Source organism: Podarcis muralis, chromosome 4, assembly GCF_964188315.1.
Source record: "Podarcis muralis chromosome 4, rPodMur119.hap1.1, whole genome shotgun sequence".
Classification (NCBI taxonomy): domain Eukaryota; kingdom Metazoa; phylum Chordata; class Lepidosauria; order Squamata; family Lacertidae; genus Podarcis; species Podarcis muralis.
The window spans coordinates 37,245,539-37,270,799 of record NC_135658.1 but is presented as its reverse complement, the minus strand read 5'-3'; the positions used below and the strand labels follow the sequence as shown (position 1 = coordinate 37,270,799).

At 41.5% G+C, this 25,261-nt stretch overlaps 1 protein-coding gene across 5 annotated transcripts in view; it reads left to right on the top strand.

Moving 5' to 3' along the window:
- The first annotated feature begins 14,418 nt into the window (after positions 1–14,418).
- Positions 14,419–25,261, top strand: part of CBLB (Cbl proto-oncogene B) — a 59,965-nt gene continuing 49,122 nt past the window's right edge. Inside the window, exons 1-3 of one of the 5 annotated variants that reach the window (XM_077927194.1) lie at positions 14,419–15,179; positions 15,783–15,957; positions 24,250–24,500. In XM_077927194.1, the coding sequence (XP_077783320.1) occupies positions 15,790–15,957; positions 24,250–24,500 (419 nt within the window). In that variant the 5' untranslated portion in view covers positions 14,419–15,179; positions 15,783–15,789. Of the gene's footprint in view, positions 15,184–15,782; positions 15,958–24,249; positions 24,501–25,261 lie in introns of those variants that run through there. The other 4 variants (XM_077927193.1, XM_028726697.2, XM_077927196.1 and 1 more) reach the window with 4 other exon arrangements.

Genomic DNA, 25,261 nt, shown 5'->3' with positions numbered 1-25,261 from the left:
AAAGCAATGCCACACTGTTCCTACATTTCCTATGGAGATAATCTCCTCAGTGTCTTTTCAATTGGCATAGACTTAAAAACAACGCCAGCAACGCTTGAGAAAAATAAGAACAAAAATGCCACTGCCTCCCACAGTTGCTTTGAAGGTTTCCCATTTGACATCTGAGGGTTTACGGCAGTGGTGCACCTGGTGATCAAGAGGTGTGACTCAGAGCTTGCGTCTACAAATGAGAAGTGGAAATCCCTACACCTGGTGAAACGGCAGGGCCACAGGCACATTCCTCATGAGCCCCACACAGACAGTGCAACAGGTGATAGAAAGGAGCGACATTCTCTTTGGACTTATAAACAACAGGACCCCATCTGACAGGTGGGTAGTCCTAGGGTTGCCATACGTCCAGAATTTCCCAAACATATCCAGAATACAAGCAGTGTCTGGGCCGAAATCAGCTAAATGTCTGGGAAAACTGGACGTATGGCAGCCCATGTTGGCAGTGCAGTTTTCCTCAGAAATAGCTCAGAAACATCCAATTTCTTTGCGATTTTGCAGAAAAAGGCTGAACAAGTTTGGGGGAAATGAATAAAAGCTCAGCAGCTTCACTGATGAGGTTTTGGGTAGGCATGAAGGGTGCAGTCCATGGAGAATGACTGGCATCGAATTCCTACTCAGTTCCATTTGCATGAGGCTCATTTGCAGGCTTCGCTGAAACAAGCAGAAGATGTGCAGAAGCAGCCCTTGGTTTGCTTGAAGGCTATAAATAAAGCAGGTAGAATTTTGAGGAACCGGAGAGAACCTAATACAGCAAGGCAAGCTGCTGCGGGAACCTTTAGGTTTTCCTTTCTCTGATCCTCCCACCAGCAGAGTAAGATTTATTGCACTGCTGTAAGTTAATTGCTTTGTTTTGAGCATTTGCTAAACCTACTCTGATTAAGACTGATAAATAAAGATGACGCTCGTCTCTCCTGAGGATTTGTGGCATATAAAATGTGTGTGTGTGTGAGAGAGAGAGCAATACTGGAGCAGAAAGGTCTCTGGAAAGATTGCAGGTTTCATATTTGCAGAATTCAGAAACAAGAAATTTGACAACTGCACAGACAGATTGCCTGCGGTTCGAGTTATCACTTCCTTTGACATTAGCAAGGCTAATTCAACTGAAAAAGGGGAAGCCCCTGAAGGCAAAAACATCATGGACACTGACTGTTAATCATTTAATTATATCTGTTTACAGTGCAATCCTCCAATTGCTCTGCATGAAACACAGACACAGCTCCACACAAAAATGTCTGAAACAACTGAAGCTTCAGAACTTCAATTCAAAATATGTTGGGAGAAAACAACACAGGATTCTACTTATCATTCTCCCTCCCCTTTTTAAACTGAAGATAAGCTCACATGGAGGTTTTAAATCTGATGTGCTATGCTTCAGATACTGTCACATGCACAAGATCCAGCATTTTCTTAAATGAATAGTGATATCTGCATCCCACCAGAAGCATCTTAAAGGCGTGATATTTCAGATGCAAGCAGCGTGTCATTTCTGAGAACTAGTCCTCTTCTTTACATATTTCCTGGCCCTCCCTTGCTTTCCTCAAATGTCATATTTGCTTTTGCGTGCAGACCTGTGGGTAGAGCTCATGTCTACTTCTGTGCACAGCACCTATCTGCCAGATGCCCTTGATAAATATTATGCTGAAGAACCAAGGCATTAAATCACATTCCATGGTCTGGAAAAAATGTTATTTACTGCATTTGTTCGTTGCTTTAAACAAAAATAAAAATTATGAACAAAATCAATTAAAAACCAACTCAAAATAAAAGAATGATGTACGAATTCCCCACCCCCCAAAAAGTGTTCATCCAACAACGCACTAAATATTTATTTATTTATTTATTTATTTACACACACACACCCTGCCCATCTGGTTGGGTTTCCCCAGCCACTCTGGGAGGCTCCCAACAGAATATAAAAAACATGATAAAACATCAAACATTAAAAATTTCACTAAACAGGGCTCCCTTAAGATGTTTTCTAAAAGTTAGATAGTTGTTTATTTCCTTGACATCTGATGGGAGGGCGTTCTACAGGGCGGGTGCCACTACTGAGAAGGCCCTCTGCCTGGTTCCCTGTAACCTCACTTCTCGCAGGGAGGGAACCGCCAGAAGGTCCTTGGAGCTGGACCTCAGTGTCTAGGCTGAACGATGGGGGTGGAGACACGCCTTCAGAACAAACCCTGCCCCACTAAAAAATGAGCAGCACAGAAGAGACTAAAATAATGCATGATGATGAAGTGATGGTGCCAGGCATGTTTTCCTGGGAAGAGTATTCCACAAATAGGGAGATACCACTGAAAAAAAGCATGTTCTCATGTCACCACTCTCCACATCTCTCTGAGATGAGGTACAGGGAGAATTGCCTCTGATGAAGTGGCCAAGGGTCCATCCTGATTCATGCGCAGAGGTATTCATACCTTGAGGTATTGTGGCCTTGAGCTGCATAAGACATTATGGGTTGAAACCGGAACCTTGAAATGTTGACTTTAGTTGTGTCAATAGATCTGACTAATGATGTTTTTAAAGTAAACAAAAAAGGTGAGGAAATTACCCCTTGCACAAGGGTTTTTAAAATTAAAAGTACAGAACATCAGTAACTCCATGACAGTTCTACTCTAACTGTTATTAAGTAAGTAGCGATGACCACCAACCTCCATACACAAATACACAAATACAAAATTCTGCAAACATTTCTCAGAATGAATTATGTATTAAAATCTATGTTACTGATAAAATATGAATGATGCTCTATAGTTTTTAATTAGGCTTCATCTCATTCATACTGCTGTTAAAAGTAGAGATTGGGAATAGTAAAAATAACACAAAGAATTGGAGGGGTACAAATGAATCACCAGCAGCCATGGTTGAAACTAATACCCTTCCAGCCTGCTGAAAATTCAAAATATTAGTCATCCAAATCAAATAAGTGTGACCCATTACCAACACCCTTTTTAGTATTATTGAGCTGTCTGCAACAATCACTTGGCTTTTTACAACGTAAAAGCGATTTTCACTTGGTCTTCAGTTTAAGACTTGCAACTTCAGTTCAGTACTAGGGTAATATATGCTGCCTTTTAATTTAAATCATGACACAGCAAAAATAAACAGATAAGAACAAACGATATGTGTTAATCAATGTTTATGAAAGGAGCGGTTGGCAGGTACAACTCAGTGGTCATGTTTTGTAAAATGAATATAGTGCTTAAAGGGAAGAATATATCCCCAATAGTAGCATGAATATCAGTTTAAACAGACTATGGCTTCAGATCGTGATTTGCTGGCAGTAAATGAAGAATAGTTAAGCCACTGGACAAACCTGACATATAACACTAAACCGTGGTTTAATAAATCATAGTGCTGTACTTAAACCAGGCCTAGCAGGTTTTGCAAAGTATGCTTCTTCATAACTCTCAACCACAGAAGCTAATGATTATATTATCATACAGGATCAAGCTTCTCAGGCAGAAACATTATCACAAATGTTTGGGCTACTGGAGCAAGAAAAATGAGTATATTCTGGTAAGCAGGCAATGAACTTCATTTTCTTTCCCTCAATTCCCTCAACACCGCAGGTGAGGAACTAGAAAAGAGGAAACACATTTTAATAGAGGAAGTAAAACAGCACTGCCCAGCTTTCTTGTCTGTCCAGTTCCTCTTTAATGAGTCAAATTTTAACCTCTGGTTTACTGTTGAAGAACCAGAAGTTGACTGTCTCTCTACAAAATTCCTTTATTGTACCACAGCACCTCAAAAAATCATAATAATCAGAAGGTGCCATGCTAATCAATGTATATACCGAAACGTGGCTTCTTGCCTAGATGTAATACTAGCAGGACTGACCTTACTGTGTGACATGGTCACTTTGGGGTGCTAACTAGGGCCAGGGCCTTTTCAGTACTGGCCCCAACTTGGTGGAATGCTCTGTCACAAGAGACTAGGGCCCTGTGGGACTTGACATCTTTCCACAGGGCCTGCAAGACAGAGCTGTTCCACCTGGCCTTTGGTTTGGACTCAGTCTGACCCTTATGTTTCCCTCCCCTTATGGTTTTGATCTATGGGCTACTTTTAAAATGAGGCTGCATTTAAATTGCATTTTAACCTGTATTTTAAATTGGTCCCCCCCCATTATGTTTTTACTGTAATCTTACTGGACACGGGTGGTGCTGTGGGTTAAACCGACTTGCCGATCAGAAGGTCGGCGGTTTGAATCCCCGCGACGGGGTGAGCTCCCATTGCTTTGTCCCTGCTCCTGCCAACCTAGCAGTTCGAAAGCACGTCAAAGTGCAAGTAGCTAAATAGGTTCGCCAGAATTCTGGTTCGCCAGAAGCAGTTTAGTCATGCTGGCCACATGACCGGGAGGCTGTACGCCGGCTCCCTCGGCCAGTAAAGCGAGATGAGCGCCACAACCCCAGAGTCAGCCATGACTGGACCTAATGGTCAGGGGTCCCTTTATCTTTTAGCCGCCCTGAGCCCGGTCTGCCCGGGGTATAAATAATAATAATAATAATAATAATAATAATAATAATAATAATAATAATAATTATTATTATTATTATTATTATTATTATTATTATTATTATTATTTTAAAGAATGGCAAATTGTCAGTTACTGGCAGGAGACACCAGGCTGTAAGTGGGATAAATGGATTGGGGTAAGCTAATGGTATATGACACAAAATTCAGGAGAGAGTCAAGGTTGACATAGGATCTTACCTTCAGATCCTCTTCTTCATGTTACAGAAGATGCTGCAAGGGGGGGCAAGAAAGCTTGGTACCTGGCGCTATGGGTCAGTGTGTCTGGCTGTTAACCAGAAGGCTGGCAGTTTGAGCCCACCCAGGGCCAGCTTGTGAGCAAGACTCCTGCACTGCAGGGGCTTGGATTAGATGGCTCTTGGGGTTCCTTCCAACTCTATGCTTCTATTCTGTGACCTCAGATTAGTTTGCAGTCAGTAGCAGGGCAAGATGTCCAAGAACTTTATTTCTGACCACCATTCCAGTTCTTTGCAGGGAAAGAAGCCATTTGGATTCTCCACCACAGAAGATTGATCTTTGGAGTTCAGACAGTAGTGTACCACACGCTTGGCCTAGAAGTAAGCTTGGTGGCTTGGACTGATTCTAGTGTAGAAATCTCCCTGCCACAACAGGAGCAACTTCTGCTGGGCAGCCACTTTTATTCTCCGATCCAGCTCAACATGAGTCATCCAAGAGAAGTGGAACTGCATGTTAACCAAGGTCGCAGGGAACAATGGATCAGATTGCTTTTTCTCAGCCACCTTAAGAACACTGGAAGCTGAGTCAGACCATTGGTCCATCCGGCTCAATATTGTCTACATTGACTGGTAAAGCCTCTCCAGGATATTAGACAGGGATCTCTCTCAGCCTACCAGGAGATGCTGGAGACTGAACCTGAGTCCTTCTGCATGCAAAACAGATACACTATCACTGACATAGAACCCTTCCCCCAATTCAGCCTTGTACTTTAATTGAATGGAAATGTAGGCAAAGGTCTTCTAAAGAAACCTTAATTACCAAGGTCCATGTCCAGGAGCTTAGTCATGGTGTCAATATGGCTGACGTGGTGCAATTTTCTTTTTGCAACTTAGCTTATTGTCACCAAATTTGTTGTTTTGCTCCAGTTCCTTCTAGTCCCTAAGGACGTTGCTCTTCTTTGGATATGGGCCGTTGCTGGCACACTCTTTTTTTTTTTTTTTTTTTTTTTGCAGTTTGTCCTTTCATTCATCCTGAAAAAGCTATGTCACTGCTGTTCAGGGACATTAGTATACGGATATCAAAAGCAGTTCTTTCCCTCATAACAGCTGCGTGAGGGACGGATGGATGGCACTGAGTCATTTGGCTGGCTAATTAAGGGCTTAACCTTAAAAGAGTTTTCTTAAGGATCTGACTCAGCTTTATATTTAGGACGGCCAAAAATCCACATGATTTTAAAGTTCCAGGGAATTATTTTGGCCAACATTACCAAACTTTTAAGTGGGACTCAATAAATAGACTTCAACAAGTCTTAGCAGATGAAAAGGTTTCTCGTTTATGGATGGAGATTCAGTTCCTAGAGCTGAAAATGAACGGTAAAAATTAAAAATAAAGTGGGGCCCCAAATTGTCATGTCATATTGCCCTGCAAACATTCTGATATTCAGGTTGTAAAATGTGGTATTTGAATTTTTAATTGTGGTGGGTTTGGGGTTTCCCCCCCTAGTGGATGGTCGAAATTTGATCAAAACTCTAAGCTGAAAAATATATAGAATTACTCTGACTTTTGAGAGACTGACAGTCCACATCTACTCAGAAATAAGTTCACTGAGCTTGATTGGGCTTGCTCTCGTGTATAGGATTGTGCTTTTAAGCAGCAACAGGGAACTATTCTTCCTCTGCAACAAATCAGACTTACTCAAGTGATGCACTTTAGCTAGATTGTGCCCAACTGTCACACAGCTGCAAGCACTGTATCCTCACAGGATGTGAACAGCTATGCTAAGATTGTTCTAAGGAAGTGCCTTACCTGCAGAATGCATTTTTTACAGTCTGTACTGACAAACCTCCCAGTGTAATCTGTTAGCTGTGATAACGAAGAACTCATTTCATGGAAGACTTCGTTTCTACACCAGAACTAAAGAAAATGTTGGCCTCTCCTTGGCACATTACTTGATGCTGTTAAGACACAGTGTAAGTAATAATGTTGACTCTGGACTCTTTGTGACATGATTGGGTGAAGAGAGCTTTTGGGGCAAATGCTACAACCAGTGAAATTCTGGCTTGGGTAAAAAGCTGAAGAACAAATTTACAACATCATTCTGTGGCTTATAGAGTTGTAAAATCATTTTGCTGGGTGCCAGCTGCATAAATATGAACTGCTTAACCCTAAAAGGGAAGATTAATCCTTAATCAATATTAATACACTGGCTGCAGGCCTCAAATGCACCACACCTTCTGCTAGGCGTTTGCTTCAAATCCACTCCCAAACACAGGAACACATTCAGAGAATTTCACATCCCAATAATGTGAAATCCCAACAATATCCCTATTTGCTCCAACCACTCTCCCTGTAACCAGAAACCCTGCATTATCATGGTTATTGATTGTTGGCAGGTTTGTAAGTGTGCTCAACTGAACATGCTTAGAAATACAACTCTTCTGACTTCCCTGCTCAATGCAGGAAAGTTGGAATTAGAATTGGCTGGTGTGTGCAGTGTAACTGGGGCAGGCCAGTATATTCCCTTCATACACATTGGCTAACAGCAAACCATTGATTGAATGTAATGGCTTTGGATCCCAGTAATGAAAATCTGTATTCATAAATGCTATTCATTCTTTTTCATGTTGTCATTCAATTTGCAAATGTTTTGAATCGCTCTCGATTGTGAAAGGTGCTTTGTGATCTACATCTTATGAATCTGCATGGGTTGAATATGGGGCAGTGATTTACCTAAGACCACCCAGCAGTGGTCCTAATAATTTGGCAGGGTAATAAATTTATCCAAATATCCTAGGGTAAATAATATTCACACTTTCTACAAATTAAAGTTTCAACGTTGACTTGGCTTCCTCGCAATTCCTGAACCTCAGCCACTGAACCTTTGCAGAAGATTCATGCGTTTGTGTGGGTTACTGGCCAATCACAAGTTGCCTCACTACTGTCCTACATAAACTAAGAATGTGCTCTGGAACATTCCCAAAGGCCACATATTTCAAGTGGATAGAAACAGCAGTGGACAAGCTACTTTTTTCAAGGAAGGTTGTCTAACTGATACATCTAAGAGCTTCATGGAAAACCACTAAAAACCACCAGGGCAGGCAGACCCATGGCTTTAAAACAGCTTTCCAGATATGCAACATGTTCAGCCATTTGCTTCAAATATAAAATCACTTTAATTAAACAGTGCTATGGAAGCTGGATAGGATGATCTACAGCCTGCTGCATATAAGTATACATTTCCCCGTGCCCCAGACTATTTCTCCCCACAAGACCAGTAGGACTATTACACATTTTTAATACGTTATGGTACATTATCCTTCAATTTAATGTTTTGGAAACACATCCATTCATTTTATATTCCTTAGAGCTGCACAAATTTCAACTATGTCCTTTACATTGCATGTTACTATCCTCTTAAGCAATGTAATTCTGCTTTCTGCAGAAGCACTATAAAATGACTAGTTTGCATGCAACTTGGTGGTTGTTTTTTTTTTGAGGGAGTTCATTCATGTTGTAGACTACGCATTCACTGCCACAGAAAGTCTGAATACAAATGATTCCCATTAAATAATATCCAGTAATGTATTTAATATAGACAGAAATAATTATAATTTCAGATAAAACATAACTGTCGCAACCAATGATGCCAGTAGGACTTCTTACAAGTAACGGGTTTCATTCCAGTGTACTTTGTTTTTTAAAATGAAACTTTAAAAACAGAACTGAAATTGTGCATCTGGTAACTTCAGAGAAACTAATTATGTGTAACTGGGCATTAAATTCTGAAAAATAACAAGAGCTGTATCTTAAGTTCACAAAAAAAAAAGAGTGCAAAGGAGTTAGCAAGGGCTGAGCAGCATCATAATATTAGTCAGAGTGAAAACTAGAAAGAATTTGAAACTGCCACTCTGCATCACTGAAACTGAAACATTTTGAAATCATTCAATATTTTATTTAAAAATAAACGCAAGGTCAAAATTTCATTTTACCATATTGAAGAATACACACACACACACTGATATAGATATATATATAATATGAAATAATTTTTTATGCACCATTTAGAGTTTTCTGAGTAGTCAGTAGTGAATGCAGTTATAGGTGATGGAAACTTCTGTGACATTCCAAGGAAGACTTGACAAAATAAAGAGGCGGTGTGAGGCATCAGAATGCATTGCAACATCTTGGTTAGAGCCCTCTGCACCTGCTTCAGCAGATGGAATGGAATTATTAAAAGAAACGACATGGCAATGAATACAAAAGTATTCCCTCAGGGGCAAAGATGTTTTGAAATTAAGTTGACACATTTTTATGTTATAAATTAAAAGGGAGGTGCTCTCAAGGAGCCTGTACTTTTATAGCCTCAATGTAAACTTACTGCTCTCCGTGGTGTGTTATTGTAATGCAAGGGAGCACACTTTGGCCTCCAGATACAGATGCACTCTAAGATAAAGCACCATCTAGCCAGTTAATTGCCCAAGCTATGCATGTGTGCGTATGTAGAAGAGGCAAGCAAAGGAAAGGCTCTCCTCACCTTGTTCCATCTCACTCATCACCAACTTTGTATTTGTGCAGTTTTAAGTATATGTTAGTATACGTGTGCAGGTGTGTGTGCTTTTATGTTCCTACATGAATATTTATGTACAAGTGTGTGAGCAGCACTTGCATATTTGAGCCAAAGGAATTTCAGAATCCACATTCATCTGCAGTGCAGGTAAGATGTCCTGTAAAGGGATTTCTTTTTGGAATAGCCTATGCATGAAGATGAAGTCTTCCTGCTCAACCAGACCTTAGTGCAAGCCCTTTGTTTCCAGTAATTCCCTCCCGAGGTATATTGATGCCTGAAGCAGAGTCCAAAGGGTGGCTGTCTCTCCTTACCCAACTAGGGCCTTCACATTAGGAAGACTTGCATCTCAGTTCACACATCAATTCCTGCCTTCGATTCTGCCACCCTCATATTATCATGTGAAGCAAGTTGTTTCACCCTGCTTGCATTATTGTGCAGCCCAACATATGCCATCAGCTGCAACATTAGATGATTCCTTTGATTTTGGCAGCTAAGTAAAGTTAGCCTGGGTCAGTGTCTAGTCTGAGAACTTTGGGCAAGTTGCCCTCCCTGAGCACTAACCTTATGTCCCCCACCCCAAAGAGCTCACCATGGGCCAGTATGTACAAATGGGAATGGGTGGTAGGATTGGTGGGTAGGGGTACACTTTCATCTGCCCAGTATTCTGTATGCTACTGAAAAGAAAGGCCTCTGGACCCCAATGTTGGGGCAGGGCTCAGAGACACTGTAAATGTTCTCTTCTCAGGGCTTGGCCATCTTCTTCTTCTTCTTCTTCTTCTTCTTCTTCTTCTTCTTCTTCTTCTTCTTCTTCTTCTTCTTCTTCTGAGCAATGCCAGCAGATGTGGAGTTTATTCCCTAGCAACTGTTTTTAGCATTGTAGCCCAGATCATGTTATGCTGCTCTTTTTTGTTGTTTAAAAACTATACATGCTAGTGAAATGTTTTTGTTTTAGGAAACTAAACATGTATTTGGACAACTCATAAAGCTACAATAACCCTCTTTATTTTAGTTACAGATAGGTAGCCGTGTTGGTCTGCCATAGTCAAAACAAAAAAAAATTCCTTCCAGTAGCACCTTAAAGACCAACTAAGTTAGTTCTTGGTATGAGCTTTCATGTGCATGCACACTTCTTCAGATACAGAGCTTCAAATAAAGCTACCTCTTTATTTTAGTAAGTGTAAGTGCTATTCAGGTTGAATTCCTTTCTATTAGTTACAAGTTGTGGCCTATTTCTACAATAAGCAAGGGAGAGTTTCAGGGGGTGGAAGTTTTGAGCTCTCACTACCATTAAAGCAGCTACTATTGTTAGTGAGATACAGTCAGATTATATCAACACTTCCAAGCACAGTAAAAGATTTACTATATATGTTCTCTTTTAAAAGACTGAGTTATACAAATATTCCATATACTGAAGAACAAATGTAATTCAAAACATTTTGAGACAGCCAAGAGAGATCAAATTTTTCTTACAGAAACAGCAAGCTGAAGATTGGAAATAATTTCCCCTAGACAAGAAATGAGAATTTCACCAAAGTGCTGAAAGCTATTCTCTCAGGAAATAACACATTTTGAAATAAACACTGAAGGATGAAGTTCTTCCTTTACATCTACACAGCAGATCTAAACGCTTTGCCTCCTATTCCCAGGCTATATGAAGCTTATGCTTAAACCAAGTTTAGTTTCTCTGAAGGGATGAAGATATTTTTAAAGCCCTCTTTTAGCTGATTTTTATTCACACTTGTCAGAATGCAATTCCATAAACTGTTTTTGGTAATGCATTCAAGAGAAACAAGCACAAAAAGGGATGAATGATGAAGTCCCTAAAAATGTACTGGTAAGTGATTTACCTTTTCTTCATATGAATTTACCCAATATAATAGAAATACTTGATATTACTTGACTAGTTTATGGTGGAGTCAAAATTGTTAGGGTACTTAACCCACACATTCAAAAATCTGCAATTGGCACATGCAAGAAAGGCCTAAAAATAAGTGATTTGTACGCTGCTTCCTTTTAAAAAGTTTTTTATTTATGATTTTCATTTATAACAAACATTTCAACAAAAATAATCCTTACATATCAAGCCTCAACTTCCCTGCCCCTCTTTCTGTGGTTCCTTAAATTTACTCTCTCCCCCCCCCCCCACTGCATATCCCCATTTGTATGCTGTTTCCTTGCTAATATGGAAGCTCGAAGTGTATCTCTGAATTGTTTAGGCACCTCTGTACTAGTTAGAAAAATGCAGGTTTATACATATAGGTATCAAACATTCCTATGTGAATTCATTTAAGTGTAAGCACCAAAGCTGAATACAGTGGAACTTACTTCTCAGTGAATATGCATAGATTGCACTTACAAGAGTCTTGGGGGGTGGGGAGCAAGACCAAATTTCACACATACACAAACCACCCCTTGCTCTGCCTTCCCAAAGCTGACTAAGCCGGGTGCCAGGCTTTGGGATGGAGGAACAAGGGTGTAGCAGGGTCTCAAGAGCCCCCTTACCTCCTTCCCAAAGCTGGGAAAGTGCAAACTAGGCTTTGAGAAGGAGCTGTGAGGACTCTAGGACCCTGTAAGAGCCCTTGTGCCTCCTCCCCAGAGCCCAGTGCTTCACTTACCTGGTTTTACCTGAACACCATAACACATGGAAATGTGAAAATGGCACTCTTTGACATCTAATGGTCAACATCTGTGGTATCAACTGTACAGTGGTGCCCCGCAAGACGAACGCCTCACAAGACGGAAAACCCGCTAGACGAAAGGGTTTTCCGTTTTGGAGGCGCTTCGCAAAACGAATTTCCCTATGGGCTTGCTTTGCAAGACGACAGCCCATAGGGAAATCTCCGGGACAGCGGGGAAGCGCAGCGCGTCTTCCCCACTGTCCTCGGACCTCCTCCGAAGCCTGGCGGCGGGGCGGGAACACCTCCTCCCGTCGCCGCCGGGCTTCGGAAGGCTCCTCCGAAGCCGGGCGGTGGGGCGGGAACACCTCCACCCGCCGCCGGGCTTCAGAAGGCTCCTCCGAAGCCGGGCGGCGGGGCGGGAACACCTTCTGAAGGCTGGCGGGGGGCAAAAGTCTTTGTTCCCCCCTGCCTGCCTTCCCGGGAGAGCGGAGAAACGCAGCGCGTTTCTCCGCTGTCCCGGACGGCTTTTGAAGGCAGGCGGGGGGGGGGGAGCAAAGACTTTCGCCCCCCGCCCACCTTCAGAAGAGGTCCTGGACCTCTTCTGAAGGCTGGCGGGGGGCAAAAGTCTTTGTCCCCCCTGCCTGCCTTCCCAGGGGCTTTTAAATCGCCCCGGACAGCGGAGAAGTCCTCCGCTGTCCCAGGGCGATTTTAAAATGCCGCCCGCCAGCATTTTAAGATCGCCCCGGACAGCGGAGAAGTCCTCCGCTGTCCCGGGGTTTTTTAAAATGCTGGGGGTGGGAAGAAAAGCCCTTGTCCCCCCCCCCAGCCTTCAGAAGAGGTCGGGGGACAGACTGTCCCCGGACCTGGTCTGAAGGCGGTTTCCATAGGAACGCATTAATTGATTTTCAATGCATTCCTATGGGAAACCGTGCATCGCAAGACGAAAAACTCGCAAGATGAAGAGACTTGCGGAACGAATTAATTTCGTCTTGCGAGGCACCACTGTATGTCACAGTAAACAGATTACTTGTTATGGTGAATTCTTAACTCCAAGAAAGCAACATTAATATCACAGATTAAGGAAGGGGAAAATGTTTTCATTTAAAACATAACCACCCTTTTGGCACTTTGTTCTAACTCTTGTTCTAACTCTAACTCGAGTTAAACGCATTGCTTCAAAGTGCCCTTTTTGAATTCACACACTATTAACTTTGGCGGGCGAGACCAAGTAACAAGAGACATTGGGGGGAAAACCACGCATGCTGTTCTATGGAGAGCAGTGAAACTTGTGCAGTGCACACTTCTAAAGTTGCCCTGCTGAATTTAGTGGGGCTCACTTCCAAGTCCATGCGCAGGAGACCTCAGCCATTGATTGACAGGCAGACCTAGGGTGATTTCTGCGGCACACAAAGTTGTGCATGTCTGTTTCCTCAGAAGTAGGCACTGCTGAGAGTTCGTGTGGGTTTTACTCCCCAGGGCATGTCGACAGGATGGCAGCCTGATGTCGCCTGGAACAGATGGGAGGGAAGGAAATGTAGAAAACTGACGTGCTAGTTTTGCTCGGGAAGCAAGCCCACTTGACCTCAGCGGCACTTACCTCTGAGTAAAGCCGCCCGAGGTCGAGTTGCTTTGCTGCGTTTTTCTTGCCCCGCAATCCTAATGCGAAGCCCTGCAGGCTGAGTGTGGCTGGGAAGAGCGTCAAGACTTAGCTCTGAGCAAATGTGTTTAGGATTAAACTGCGCGCGGAATCTGAACCAGTACGATCGCCGGGGTGGGGTAGGTAGGCCTGGTAACACGCTACTGAATCCGGGGTGGGGGGGCTTACTTCGGAGCAAAGAAACACGCAGAAGTCCTTACGTAACACTCCGTATCCAGACTCCCCCCGAGGCGGTGCCTATTCCTATTCCCATGAGCCTCCCTTGCCTCAAAAACCGGATACATTTCCTTGTCTCTATCATACCGCCCCCCCCCCTCGCCGGCCTCCTCGGTCCTCTTTCACCTGCTTTCCTCACTCCCACAGACCCCCGTATACTTTCCGGAGAAAAAGTTCCTTTGGCTCTCTCGGCCCGATTCATGAATCACAGTCGGGGGAGGAGGAGGGAAGGGGGGGAAAAACACTCCCCCCCTCAGCGCCGGAAGTCCTCCTCCGTCCTCTTATTGGCCTATATCCTTATCAGTCAGGAACTGGAGGACCAACAAACTGCCCCCCTCCTCCCCCGCCCCCAGAATTCTTAAAAGTTGGGCGGGGGGGGGGAGCCTTACCAAGTTGTCAGCTTGGGCTTTTCTTTCCTCCTCCTGACTCCCTCCTCCCCCCTATTAGCAGTCGCGCGCTCACCTTTGATTGGGTAATGTCAAGGGAATTGAACCTTAGCACCGTTAGAGAGAGAGAGAGAGAGAGAGAGAGAGAGAGAGAGAGAGAGAGAGAGGCGCCCCCCCTCCCCTCCTCCCTCACAGTACGCAGGCGCGGTGCCGCCGGCTGCACGAGCTCTTTGCCCACTCGCTCGCCTCCTCCCGAGGAGGGCTCGGCTGCGGGCGGGTCCTAGCGCCGCCCGGTCCGGCCCCTCGAGCGCCGCCCCCGCACGCCCCTCACCGGGGCAGAGCGATGAACGAGGGCAGCGGGGCTGCTGCTGCTGCTGCTGAGGAGACGGCGGCGGCGGCAACGACGACGGGCCCGCCGGGACGGATTAGCCCCCCATGTTTCCCCGAGGAGCCCCAGCGACGGCACAGACTGTGGTGGGGAGCGGCGTCCCGTCCTCTTTGTTGGCTGTGCTGCTGCAGTCCTCGCCCCTGAGGCTCCGGGTGGGGGACGAGGCTTCGAGGAAGGGAGAGTGCCGTGTGGCGGCGGCGGCCGCCGCTGCTGTTGCTGCAAGGGACAGAAAGCGCCCGACGAGCAACCGGAACCAGGAAAACTGCTGGGATTTAATACGGCGGGCTGCGCCGAGGGATGGCGTGTGCCTGAAGGAGGACGGGAGGCTCCGCGAAGAGAGGGAACAAAGTGAGGGGGCCAGAGAGGCTCGTCAGGGGCTGCTTCTTGGGGGTCCTCTTTCTTCACCCCCGACCTCTCCGACATTCCCCGTGAGGGGGGACTTCGCTGCTGCTTGAAACTGACCTTGGAGATCTACAAAAACTAGCAACGTTTTCCTTTGGATTTTCCTTTCCCCCCACCTCTCCCCCCCTTAAAAAACACACTTTAAGAATACATATCTACAAATATCGCTCCAGGTTTCTAACTTGTAGGTATATTGAATATAGCTGGCATAAGAGATTTTATTGTATTTATTTATTTTAAATCCCCACCCAACCCAGCCTTGGTGTTTGGGAACTTGCCACTTGAAAACAACCACCACCAGTGCCTTGGTTAGGTATTGGGTGTTGTGTGGCCCTTGCAAACCATGTGTGGAGATTAATCATTTATCTGTGAGAGCATGTAGGAGGGAGACAAAGCATGAACTTAAAAAAATGGAGGAGAGTGTTTATCACTGTTCACCGGTGACTTTAAATTTTGAAGGTATTAAGGAAGTTGATGGGTAAAATTAGTGGTGTGGGGTTGTTGTTGTTTTTTGTAAGATTGTTAAGGCGGTATATTTCCATAAGTTGTGCTAAGGTACCGTCAGTGACTGTGTATGACGTGATACATCAAATATCATTTCCTTCTGACTAAAAATTACCATGGGTGAGTGATGGGAGGGGGGCTTATAGTCAAAAGTTAACCTGGTCTTTCACTATACTGTGTGTTTGCCCTTTGGTGATTAGCTGAAGGTGGGGTGTGGGTGTCAGTTTGGGTGAGGAGATTTCATGATATTTTACATTACTCTTCTTTTTCTTACAACATTAAGATCCCAGATGGCCAATTCCCTCAACGGCCGGAACCCAGGTGGCCGAGGAGGAAACCCCCGCAAAGGGCGTATTCTGGGCTTCATTGATGCTATTCAGGATGCAGTTGGCCCCCCCAAGCAAGCAGCTGCTGATCGCAGGACTGTAGAAAAAACTTGGAAATTAATGGATAAAGTGGTGAGTCTGTCAGTTGAGTCCTTGTACCAGAAAATAGTCAAGACTATTTATATGTGTACATGTATGGTCAGATCAGTTTGTGTCCTTGTTTGGAAAGAGTGAGTGTTTTCACATTTATGGCAGATCCCCATTTAACTGTGGCTCATGTTTTCTCCTTAATACAGAAGAGGGAAAAATACATTTGTTTTAAATGTACCTTTTGATAAGCACAGTTCTTTAATTAGTAGCGATTTGTAGGGTTGTGAATAAGCAGCTTGTTTCCTGTGAACCAAATGTTCTTTGGTTCCCCACTGGAGCATGTTGTTACAATATCTTCTTGAAAATGAAACTTCAGTTAAGGTAATCAAGTTGTGAAGCACTCTTATGTTAATCATATGCATGCAGTTCAATTTGCAGTTTAGGGGAATAAACTCCCCCCCCCCCCCTGCTTTCTCTCTAGGAATGAACAAAACTTAATGGCCTTGGCTTTCAATTTTAATGGTTCCTTAAAATGTATTATGTGATTTCTTGAATAGTTATTGGAGAGCTGTTTACCATGGAGGCATGGTGTACGAATCAAAAATTATCTGTTAACCTGTATCTGAATTGGAATCACTTATTTTGTTAAATATTGCTGTAGAATAGTTAGCACGTTTAGTCATTGCAACTTCTACTAAGTTGCATGCAACATCCCTTTTCTCACTGCAGAAAAATATGGTTCATTACTAAGGCAACAGGACAGATATTTAATTAAGTGTGCAGCATTGGCTATGAGGATGATTGATGGTTTTCTTTTTAATCCTTCACAACTGAACAAGCAACATCAGTTGGCATTAAATTCTTAAAACAAAAGAATAGTCTTTACTCATGGCTTTATGGCTGATATTTCACCTACAATGAATATATGAAGTTTCTATATAGGTAAAGAATATTATTGTATATAACTAGGTGGAATTCTTACAACTTTGAATTGAACGTTTATTGAGAGAGCAATAGAACTTTCATTTGACAAGCAGTAAATGTCTCCATGAAGATGCTTAAATAGCCACGACTGATTCTTAGGCCTTTTACAATTATTATCAAGCCTTAACTTGGAATTCAAGACTAATGTATTGCATAAAAGTCGCACATTTGATTCCTGGTGTTGAAGTCTAGAAATAAACTTCTTTGGAACTCAAGTTTTGATTGTATGTGTTGCCAGCCTAGAGATTTCAGAACAACTTTAAAGGTTACTACTACTGCTAAGACTGGCAGTAATTCAGGCTAAAGTGTGTGCCTGTAATACCTTATCTACCTACCAGATTAGGGCAAGTTACTTTAGTCTCAGTTTAGATATCCTATAGATTTTCCATAATTTATGCGTTGCAAGTTGATCATAAACCCTCTTTTCTTTCTGAAGTTACACTTTGGTGCCTGCTTGATACAGTACAAAATCCATAACATGAGAACTGAGAAAACTGCATTGCTCAGGCTCCAGTGCTATAGACATTACTTGAGACTAACATCTTATACCAGTTCATGTCTACCTTACTATTTGTCAATTTAGTCCAGTCCTGTCTGCAGTAGCTTTCTATGCTTTTTTTCAGGTGGAGTCTTTCACTTCATTTGCTATATAATCCTTCTAACTAGAAATGTCAGGGATCATATCTGAAATATTCCGCATAACAAACATGTGCTCTACCATTGACCTGTGGCCATGCTTTCCAGAGTAGCTCCAGTTGGATTCAGTAGAACTTGAGTAAAAAATAGTTAGAGTTGGGCTGCTCAATCCACAATACAAAGCAGACATCTCTACAAACTCTGTGGATCTTTGTTTTGTGACATACATTGAGGCCATAATATAGACATCCTTATTGTGCTGTTTGAGTTCCATGGGTCAGGTTTTTTTTTTTTTAATGTATTCAGTTTAAAGATGCTGATATCTTTTTGCTTTTAACATGTTTCTATTAAGTTAAGATTTCATTTTTATTATTTTCTTTTTTTTTACATTCATGTTTCTTCCCAAAAGCCTTCCTGGAGGAAAATGAGGAATTTTTTTAGTTGCCCCTTGCGAACCTAGGTTCATTTATCCCTTGTGCATTGTTTCTATATCTAGCACTGTCACTTCCTCACAGCTTTATCTTGCCAATCTTGCTAACCATATTTATCTGATTTCAATGGGACTGATTTCCAAGTAAGGTTTTTTTTAGGTTTATAACTTTAAATAGCAAACCGCCTTGGCATGCCATCTCTATCCTATTTATATAGCAAACTGGTAGTGTTAAACAAACATATGATGGAAACAATCACAATTGTCTGGGATATATGTGCAGTTAGTGGTGAAGTAGACTGATTAATTTACTGAATTATACTTGCGTATTTGGTTATAGTAACATCATACTTAAGGTGTTTCTCTGAAGCAGCAATTGTTGCCCCATCCTAAGCACTGATTTGCTGACACTTCAAAAGTAGTATGAATGACCAGTATTAACATAGTATCAGTTCATAGAATGGCTAAATACAGTACTGTAGTTCATTACAGTGGCCCTATCCATACAGCTGTAAGTGAGCCCAGATTTAGTTACAGTACTTGTGTCTGTGTGCTGTAGCTGTAATCTAGGAGAACAGGAAGTTGCCTTGTGGGTATAGACTTTAGCAGGTGTGTTCTGAATGGCAAAAAGATACTGTTATTCAGGTCTAAAATTAATGTATTGTTAAATTGTCTATGTAAGTTTTATTTGGACATAACTTCTATAATGCCTTATAACTGGCATTCAGTACTATAACATTTGGAATGTAAAATTATTAGCAGTATTCATCAGATATAGGGATGTAACCTGAGATTTCTTCTCTAAGTGGTATTAGGTCTTAATCTCAGAAAGCTTTCTAATGTTGTTTTCTTGTTTCAGTTACTATGCAAACTGTGAAGGATCTCATTGTTTACATCATTACTGCTTGATTTTTAAAAGCCTTGCTACAATGGCTTGTATCCCTTTTATTTATGGAAGTTCGTGAAAGAAAAGTTTCCTCATCCCTCTGTCTCTTCCAGAGGACTCCCCTGCCAACAGTGACAAGGGAATTGTCACAAATTGACTTCTTCAAGTTAACTTATTTTAGGGCTCAAGCCAATGTTTTTGCCCACGAGAGTATAGGGTCTGTTTTACAGAAGGCTTTAGGAAGTCTAGATGCTATACCTTCCCCCACCCCCCTCTTCCATTGGTTAAGTGTCCTCAGTTGGATCTTAATGTATCCCATTTAAGCTTTTGTCAGTTAATCACATTTTATCTCCAGATTAAATTAAAGTATACCAGACAGGATGATGTCATGATGTTAGAATCCTGTTATTTGTATCTAGAGTTGAGTATTTGGTACTTGTAGTGGATAGGATGCATTTGAATAAACTATTCAGCCATCTTTTGTGTTAGCAGATGGCAAAGGGATGTTTTTTCATAGTTAAAATAAATACTTGATTGTAAAAGCATTTCCAAAATTAAATGCAGCTTATGATTTGATCCTGCAATGCAGTTCTTGCAACAGAATTCTGTGGAGGAAAATACCAGAGACTGCTCAATATGATGAGGTTGTTTTTGTGATTAGAGTCTAACTAGCCCAAGTACAATTGTAACACTCAGCCATATAAGAAAAAGCCATGGTAACCCTTATTACGCCCCCCCCTTTGAAAGTTCTCTTTTTTTTTTTAGTAAGATCATTAGCTTGGTTTGCACAATATGGTAAACAAAACTGTGGCTTCCTGGGGTCGCATAAATGCATGGGCTCCCAAATAGGAATTCACAGCCGCTTTGGTCATCTGCAGGACTTTTTGTTGGCACATTGAGCTTAGTAAGTGTTTGGTTTAGTAGGTTTTCCAAACCCAGGCTTGTGTTTAAGCTTTCTCCTAGCTATAGCATGTGATTAGATGGGAAAGAGTTTAAGCATACTAACCTGCATCTTCTTCTTATTATTCTTCATTAAATTTGTATACTTCCCTTCCCCAGGAGATTCCAATGTAAAAATACAAAATGAAAACATGAAATATATAATAAAACAAACCAACCCCACCCCCCCAAACACATTTAAAAGAGCATAGAATGTTAATAAGCCAAAGGCTCAGTGCAGGGAGGAATAAAGTGGCTGTGGCTCCAAGTTTCTCTCTAGGAATCCACATGTTTGTGTGGTCCTGGTAATGGTAAGCTGTAGTTTCACATAGCATGTGTTGCGAATGAAGCCTTTATGCCAAATTTGGGGAAATTTGGCTTATTCTACCAATGCTTAGTTAAGAAAAAGCAGAATCATGTTTGCTCCAAATATAGTTAGATTAAGCTACTCCCCCCCCCCACTACCTTAGGTAACGGGGCACATCAGATTTTACAGAACTGAAAGTGGAAGCTTTTAAACTCCTTCCCATGTGTGTGGCACATGAGGGTAAGGCTTGCTATGGTTCGTTTTCAGTCACATAGTGCCAAAGGCTTCTCTGGTTTGGAGCTGTATTTAAAAGCCTGTTATTTATCGTCCAGATGATCTGATAGATAAACACAAGTTTGTTGCATATTCTACAAAAAATCAGTATACAAATTAAAATGATAGTTTATCTTTTAAATATCTAAATAGTCACTATGCAGTTTTTCTGTATATATTTCACTCCAAGCGTTTCATAACAAAAATGACAGATTATTGTCCATAGCTCCATATTAAAAAGTTTCATAATAAGAGATATGCAATAAAAATCTGTTAACACAAGCCATTAATAATTCCTTGCAGGAATGGTGTGGTATCCTGTGTCCTAAGAGATGGTAGCACAATCACTTAAGATGTTAATGTTGTTTTTGGTGGTGATAGTGGTGGAGATAAACATCCCTAGACAACTTTGGAGGCAGTGTTTGGAACTCTTGGAAGCTACACAAATTATTGTTCATTTCAGTACCTTATTATGTAAGCAGAAGGTAATGGGCATTTTGATTGTGCTGCCTGAATTTGATTGGATTCAGTAAGTTTGTGTCCAGTGCTACGTTCTACATGTCAGACAGTATAAATCTATATGGATGGCAAATGTAGAGCTGTATAATGTGAAATAAACAAATTGCATACACTTCATAGGAGAGGCTAATTACAGTTTGAAAAGCCACTTGGATGTTTTGTTTGTTTATTTAAAATATTTATATCTTGCATTTCTGCTTGACATCTGGCCTCCAGGCTGGATGACAATAAAAGAAAGCTAACACACAGTGTAAGAATAGGGGATGGCTACAGCTCAGTGGTAGAGCATCTGCTTTGCACAAAGAATTCCTGGTTCTATCCCTGGCCTTTCCAGGTAGGGTTCAGAATACCCCTGACTGAAAAACTGAAGAGCTATCTAGATAGAACTAGATAAACCCAGCATTCGAAACTCCCATTGTTCTAGGCGCGTTTTGCGACTGGGAATTTCATAAACGCGAACAGTTTCTGAGTTCAGGATGCAGTACTGCGCCTAAGATTTCAGATTAAAATTGCCACTGTTACTCGGAAGTAAATCCCAACCAAGTTCAATGGGGCTTCCTCCCAAGTAAAATGTGCATGGATTGGGGACCTAAAAACTTTCTTTTCTTTTAAACCCAACATGTTTTGTTTAGGTTTAAGTTGTCTTGTTTAATGTACTTTTAATGTATGATGTGCTTTTAATTTGAAATACAATAGCCAGTTATCCACCTCACACTCTCACAAATTTTGGAGTGGGATCATTGGAGGACCCTTAAATCTTAGGTTTGCAAACTGAACACTCAAGGTAGGTGTCTCTGCCATCAGTTGTAGAGGCCTTTAATACGTGTTCATTTTGGTGCCAAAAAGATATATTTATATGAAGGAAAGGGAGTGTAGGGAGAATCCAGGGCTTGTCTGCAGAGTGGAAGGAAAGGAGGACCTTTTTCTGCCTCCCCACTTCCAGCCACTTTCTGAAGATTCGAGAAGGAACCCTCTTAAGAGTATTGGGGGGGGGGCAGCCAGGGGAAGCATGGCTTTGTTTTTTGAAGTCTTCAGATGTGGACTAGACCACGTGAAAAATGAACATAAGATTTTAGCTGCAGTTCATTCATTTTCAGCTTTGTATTCTTGTTATAAAAAAGTGCACCTAGACATTCTGTTGTTGAGCCCATAACCTAGGTTTAAGGTGCCATTTAGCTCCTAGCTTTCATATCTCAGTTTCTAAACTGGATAGACCAATGATTTGACTAGGGTATGATGTAAAATATCCAATCCCACCGTGTTCAGATATTGTTGCTGCTGCTAATTCCAGTAGGAGACTATGTTTCCACTGTGGACACTACAGAATATTTAAAGAAGAGTAGCTGGAGGAGTTGTGTGTTCAAATTTCACACTTAAAAGTTAGAAATGGAGCTCTGAGAGTGTATTATCTATGACTGGGTTGCTGCTCAGTATTTTGTTAGTAGATGAAGTAAGTGCTTCAGTCGTTTACATGTTTTCCAGCAATGACTTAGCATTTTCAGTTTGGGATGGAGTTAGCCCTTTGGCAGAATGGTTTAAGGTAGAATGCTTCAGAGGTCCTATTATTACTATTATTATTAGTGTAAGGTGGCACATGCACTCCCCTCCAGCTCCATTTAACACTGTGAGGTAAGTTAGGCTGAGAGATATTGTGAGTGGCTCAAGGTTACCCAGTGGGCTTTGTGGCTCTGTGGGGATTTGCACCTTGGTTCCCCACTCTAACCACTACACCACACTGGCCTGGAACAAAGATCTCATAGAAGCCTGGTCAGGCACTCTCAATCCTCATAATGTCTGAAGCAGGTGCTTGCAGCTTCAAAGATTGTGGTTCTTCTCCCTCAAAAGCTCAATATTGTAATTTCACAGAACCAGATATTTGACCCTTGCTAACATTTTAACTGACCAAATATTTATTTCCTGCATAATTTTGTTGTAGTCAGGAAAATATTTATCACTTGTTGCATGCATGTTGTTGTTTAATTTCATATTACTTAAAGCACTAGGTACTTACTAGAAAAGAAAAATCCAACCAGTAAAAGTTAATGAACACTTACAACCAGAATAAATGTTTCCTCAGTTTGGAGCATGTTTTGTAATTGGTAACTAAGCTACAGTTGAATGGGTCAGCTTTTTTATTGCAATAGCTGATGACTTCTTGCTTATTGTTAACACATATATGTTAATGCATATATTTGTGGTGTTAGACCATCCTCATAGGACAGGCATAGGTAATCTCTGGCCCTCCAGATGTTTTGGGACTGCAACTCCCATCATCCCTGACCACTGGTCCTGTTAGCTAGGGATGATGGGAATTGTAGTCCCAAGCATCTCGAGGGCCAGAGTTTGCCTATGCCTGTCATAGGATGTAGAATTAACAGTGGTGTTTTATATATATATTCCCCCTTTCATCTTAAGTCTTGATTCAGTCTTGATTTCAGTAGTTTTCTATTTATGCATTCCTGCTGTTGATATCTTTTCACATTTTTATATTGCTAAATTCTTTATTGAAGTTTATGTCAGCAATGGATAGCATCCAGCATTGTTGCATCTTGAATGAAGAGCTGAACTTGTATGAGTACAAGTTCTGTGAATGGTAGCTCCTTTCCTTCATAGTGTGACATCATCAGCTGTTGCCTCATAAATATACTTAGTCACACCGGTAGTGAAAACAATGTTAAAAGACTGCTAAATTTCCCCCCTAAATTTTAATGTCATTAACCTGGCATCAGTTATGTGTTCTGTAGTTCTTTTACTTCACTTGATATACAACTCATTGGTCTTGGACACTGCTTCCAATTGTTGCTTGGGATTTATATTTTTCAGTCTTATAAACTTGAATCAGTTCAGAGGTAACAGGAAATCGTTTCCCAGTATAAGAATAAGCTGCAGTGGGCATTGGGTTCACATGCACTCCTCTTCTTTTCTTTCATGTCCACCAGGAAATAGAAAGCATTTGTTCTTGATTTTGAACTAGCCATATTTCCATATGACATCTGAACCAGGATCAAACCATGTTTTCAGCCCCCCAAGTCTGGACATCGTGTGGTATTCTTAGTTTTCAAATCGAGATTGGGTTTCCTTGCAGGAATGAAAGAAGAGGTGGGAGGAGGGAATGTGAAAGCTGTTGTTTTCCTGTACATTTGAAATTAGCTATTTTATGTTCTTCCATGCTACAAATGTCTGCAGCGCATTCCTGACCAAATGGTTCTTGTTTCATCAGCAAAGATAGGATTGCTTGTGACAATATACAATGTTTTGGCTTAAATATATGCTTCCAATGCTGTCTTTGATATACAATAAAGTTTTATCTATTTAGATAATTTATCATTCACGTGAAATTTAATTGTTCTTTGGTTCTAGGTGAGACTGTGTCAGAACCCCAAACTTCAGTTGAAAAACAGCCCACCTTATATACTTGACATTTTACCAGATACCTATCAACACTTGCGACTTATATTGAGCAAGTATGACGACAACCAGAAACTTGCACAGCTCAGTGAAAATGAATATTTTAAAATCTATATTGACAGTCTTATGAAAAAATCAAAACGGGCTATAAGACTTTTTAAGGAGGGGAAAGAGAGGATGTATGAAGAGCAATCACAGGACAGGTAAGAAAACTTTGTTTGGCCAATTGGTCATGGCCAATTCTAGCACAACTTTATTTGTATATTTCAGCAGTATTTGGATACTTAACTATTTGAGGACATAATGTTTATTTTCTGAAAACAGTGACCTGAAGGTCAACTAGTAACTCATTGCATTTTTTAAAATTTCTATAGTATTCATAACTTTTAAGTGAACTTCTGATGCAACTGTTTTCTTATGAAGTCTTACTTTTTATGTACAGTTCATATTGTACAGGAATATAGCCTCTTTAGAGTGCCATAGTTGGAGGTTTGCTTTCATGATGCATGTAAACTAAAAGCAGGGTTACCAATCTTTTTGGGCCTATAGGCATATATGCAAACTGGAGAAACAGCTATGGGTTCAAACACACTCTGCAATCAAGCACACACTGCATCCTATTCTATTGGTTTCAATAGAATGCATATTCAAGTCTAATTTCAGTGCGTAGAGGGACCTTGAGGGTACCAGGGAAGGACTCTTGGGTGCCTGTCTCCCTTTGGGAACCATGTTGGTGACCCTGCTTATGCATTTGGAAATTTGAAAGTGGAATGGAGGTAGTTCCATTCAGTATTTATGTAAAATAGTTTTGGAGATGCTTTGTGGCCAATGTGAGTTTGGTGCTGGATTTGTCAACACTTCCAAAATATTAATTTGACACTTGTTTTCCTGGTTTCATGAAGTAAGGTGTTGATGACAATGATCATACTTAATAATAAGCCAATCATTCTGGCTTATCATGGTT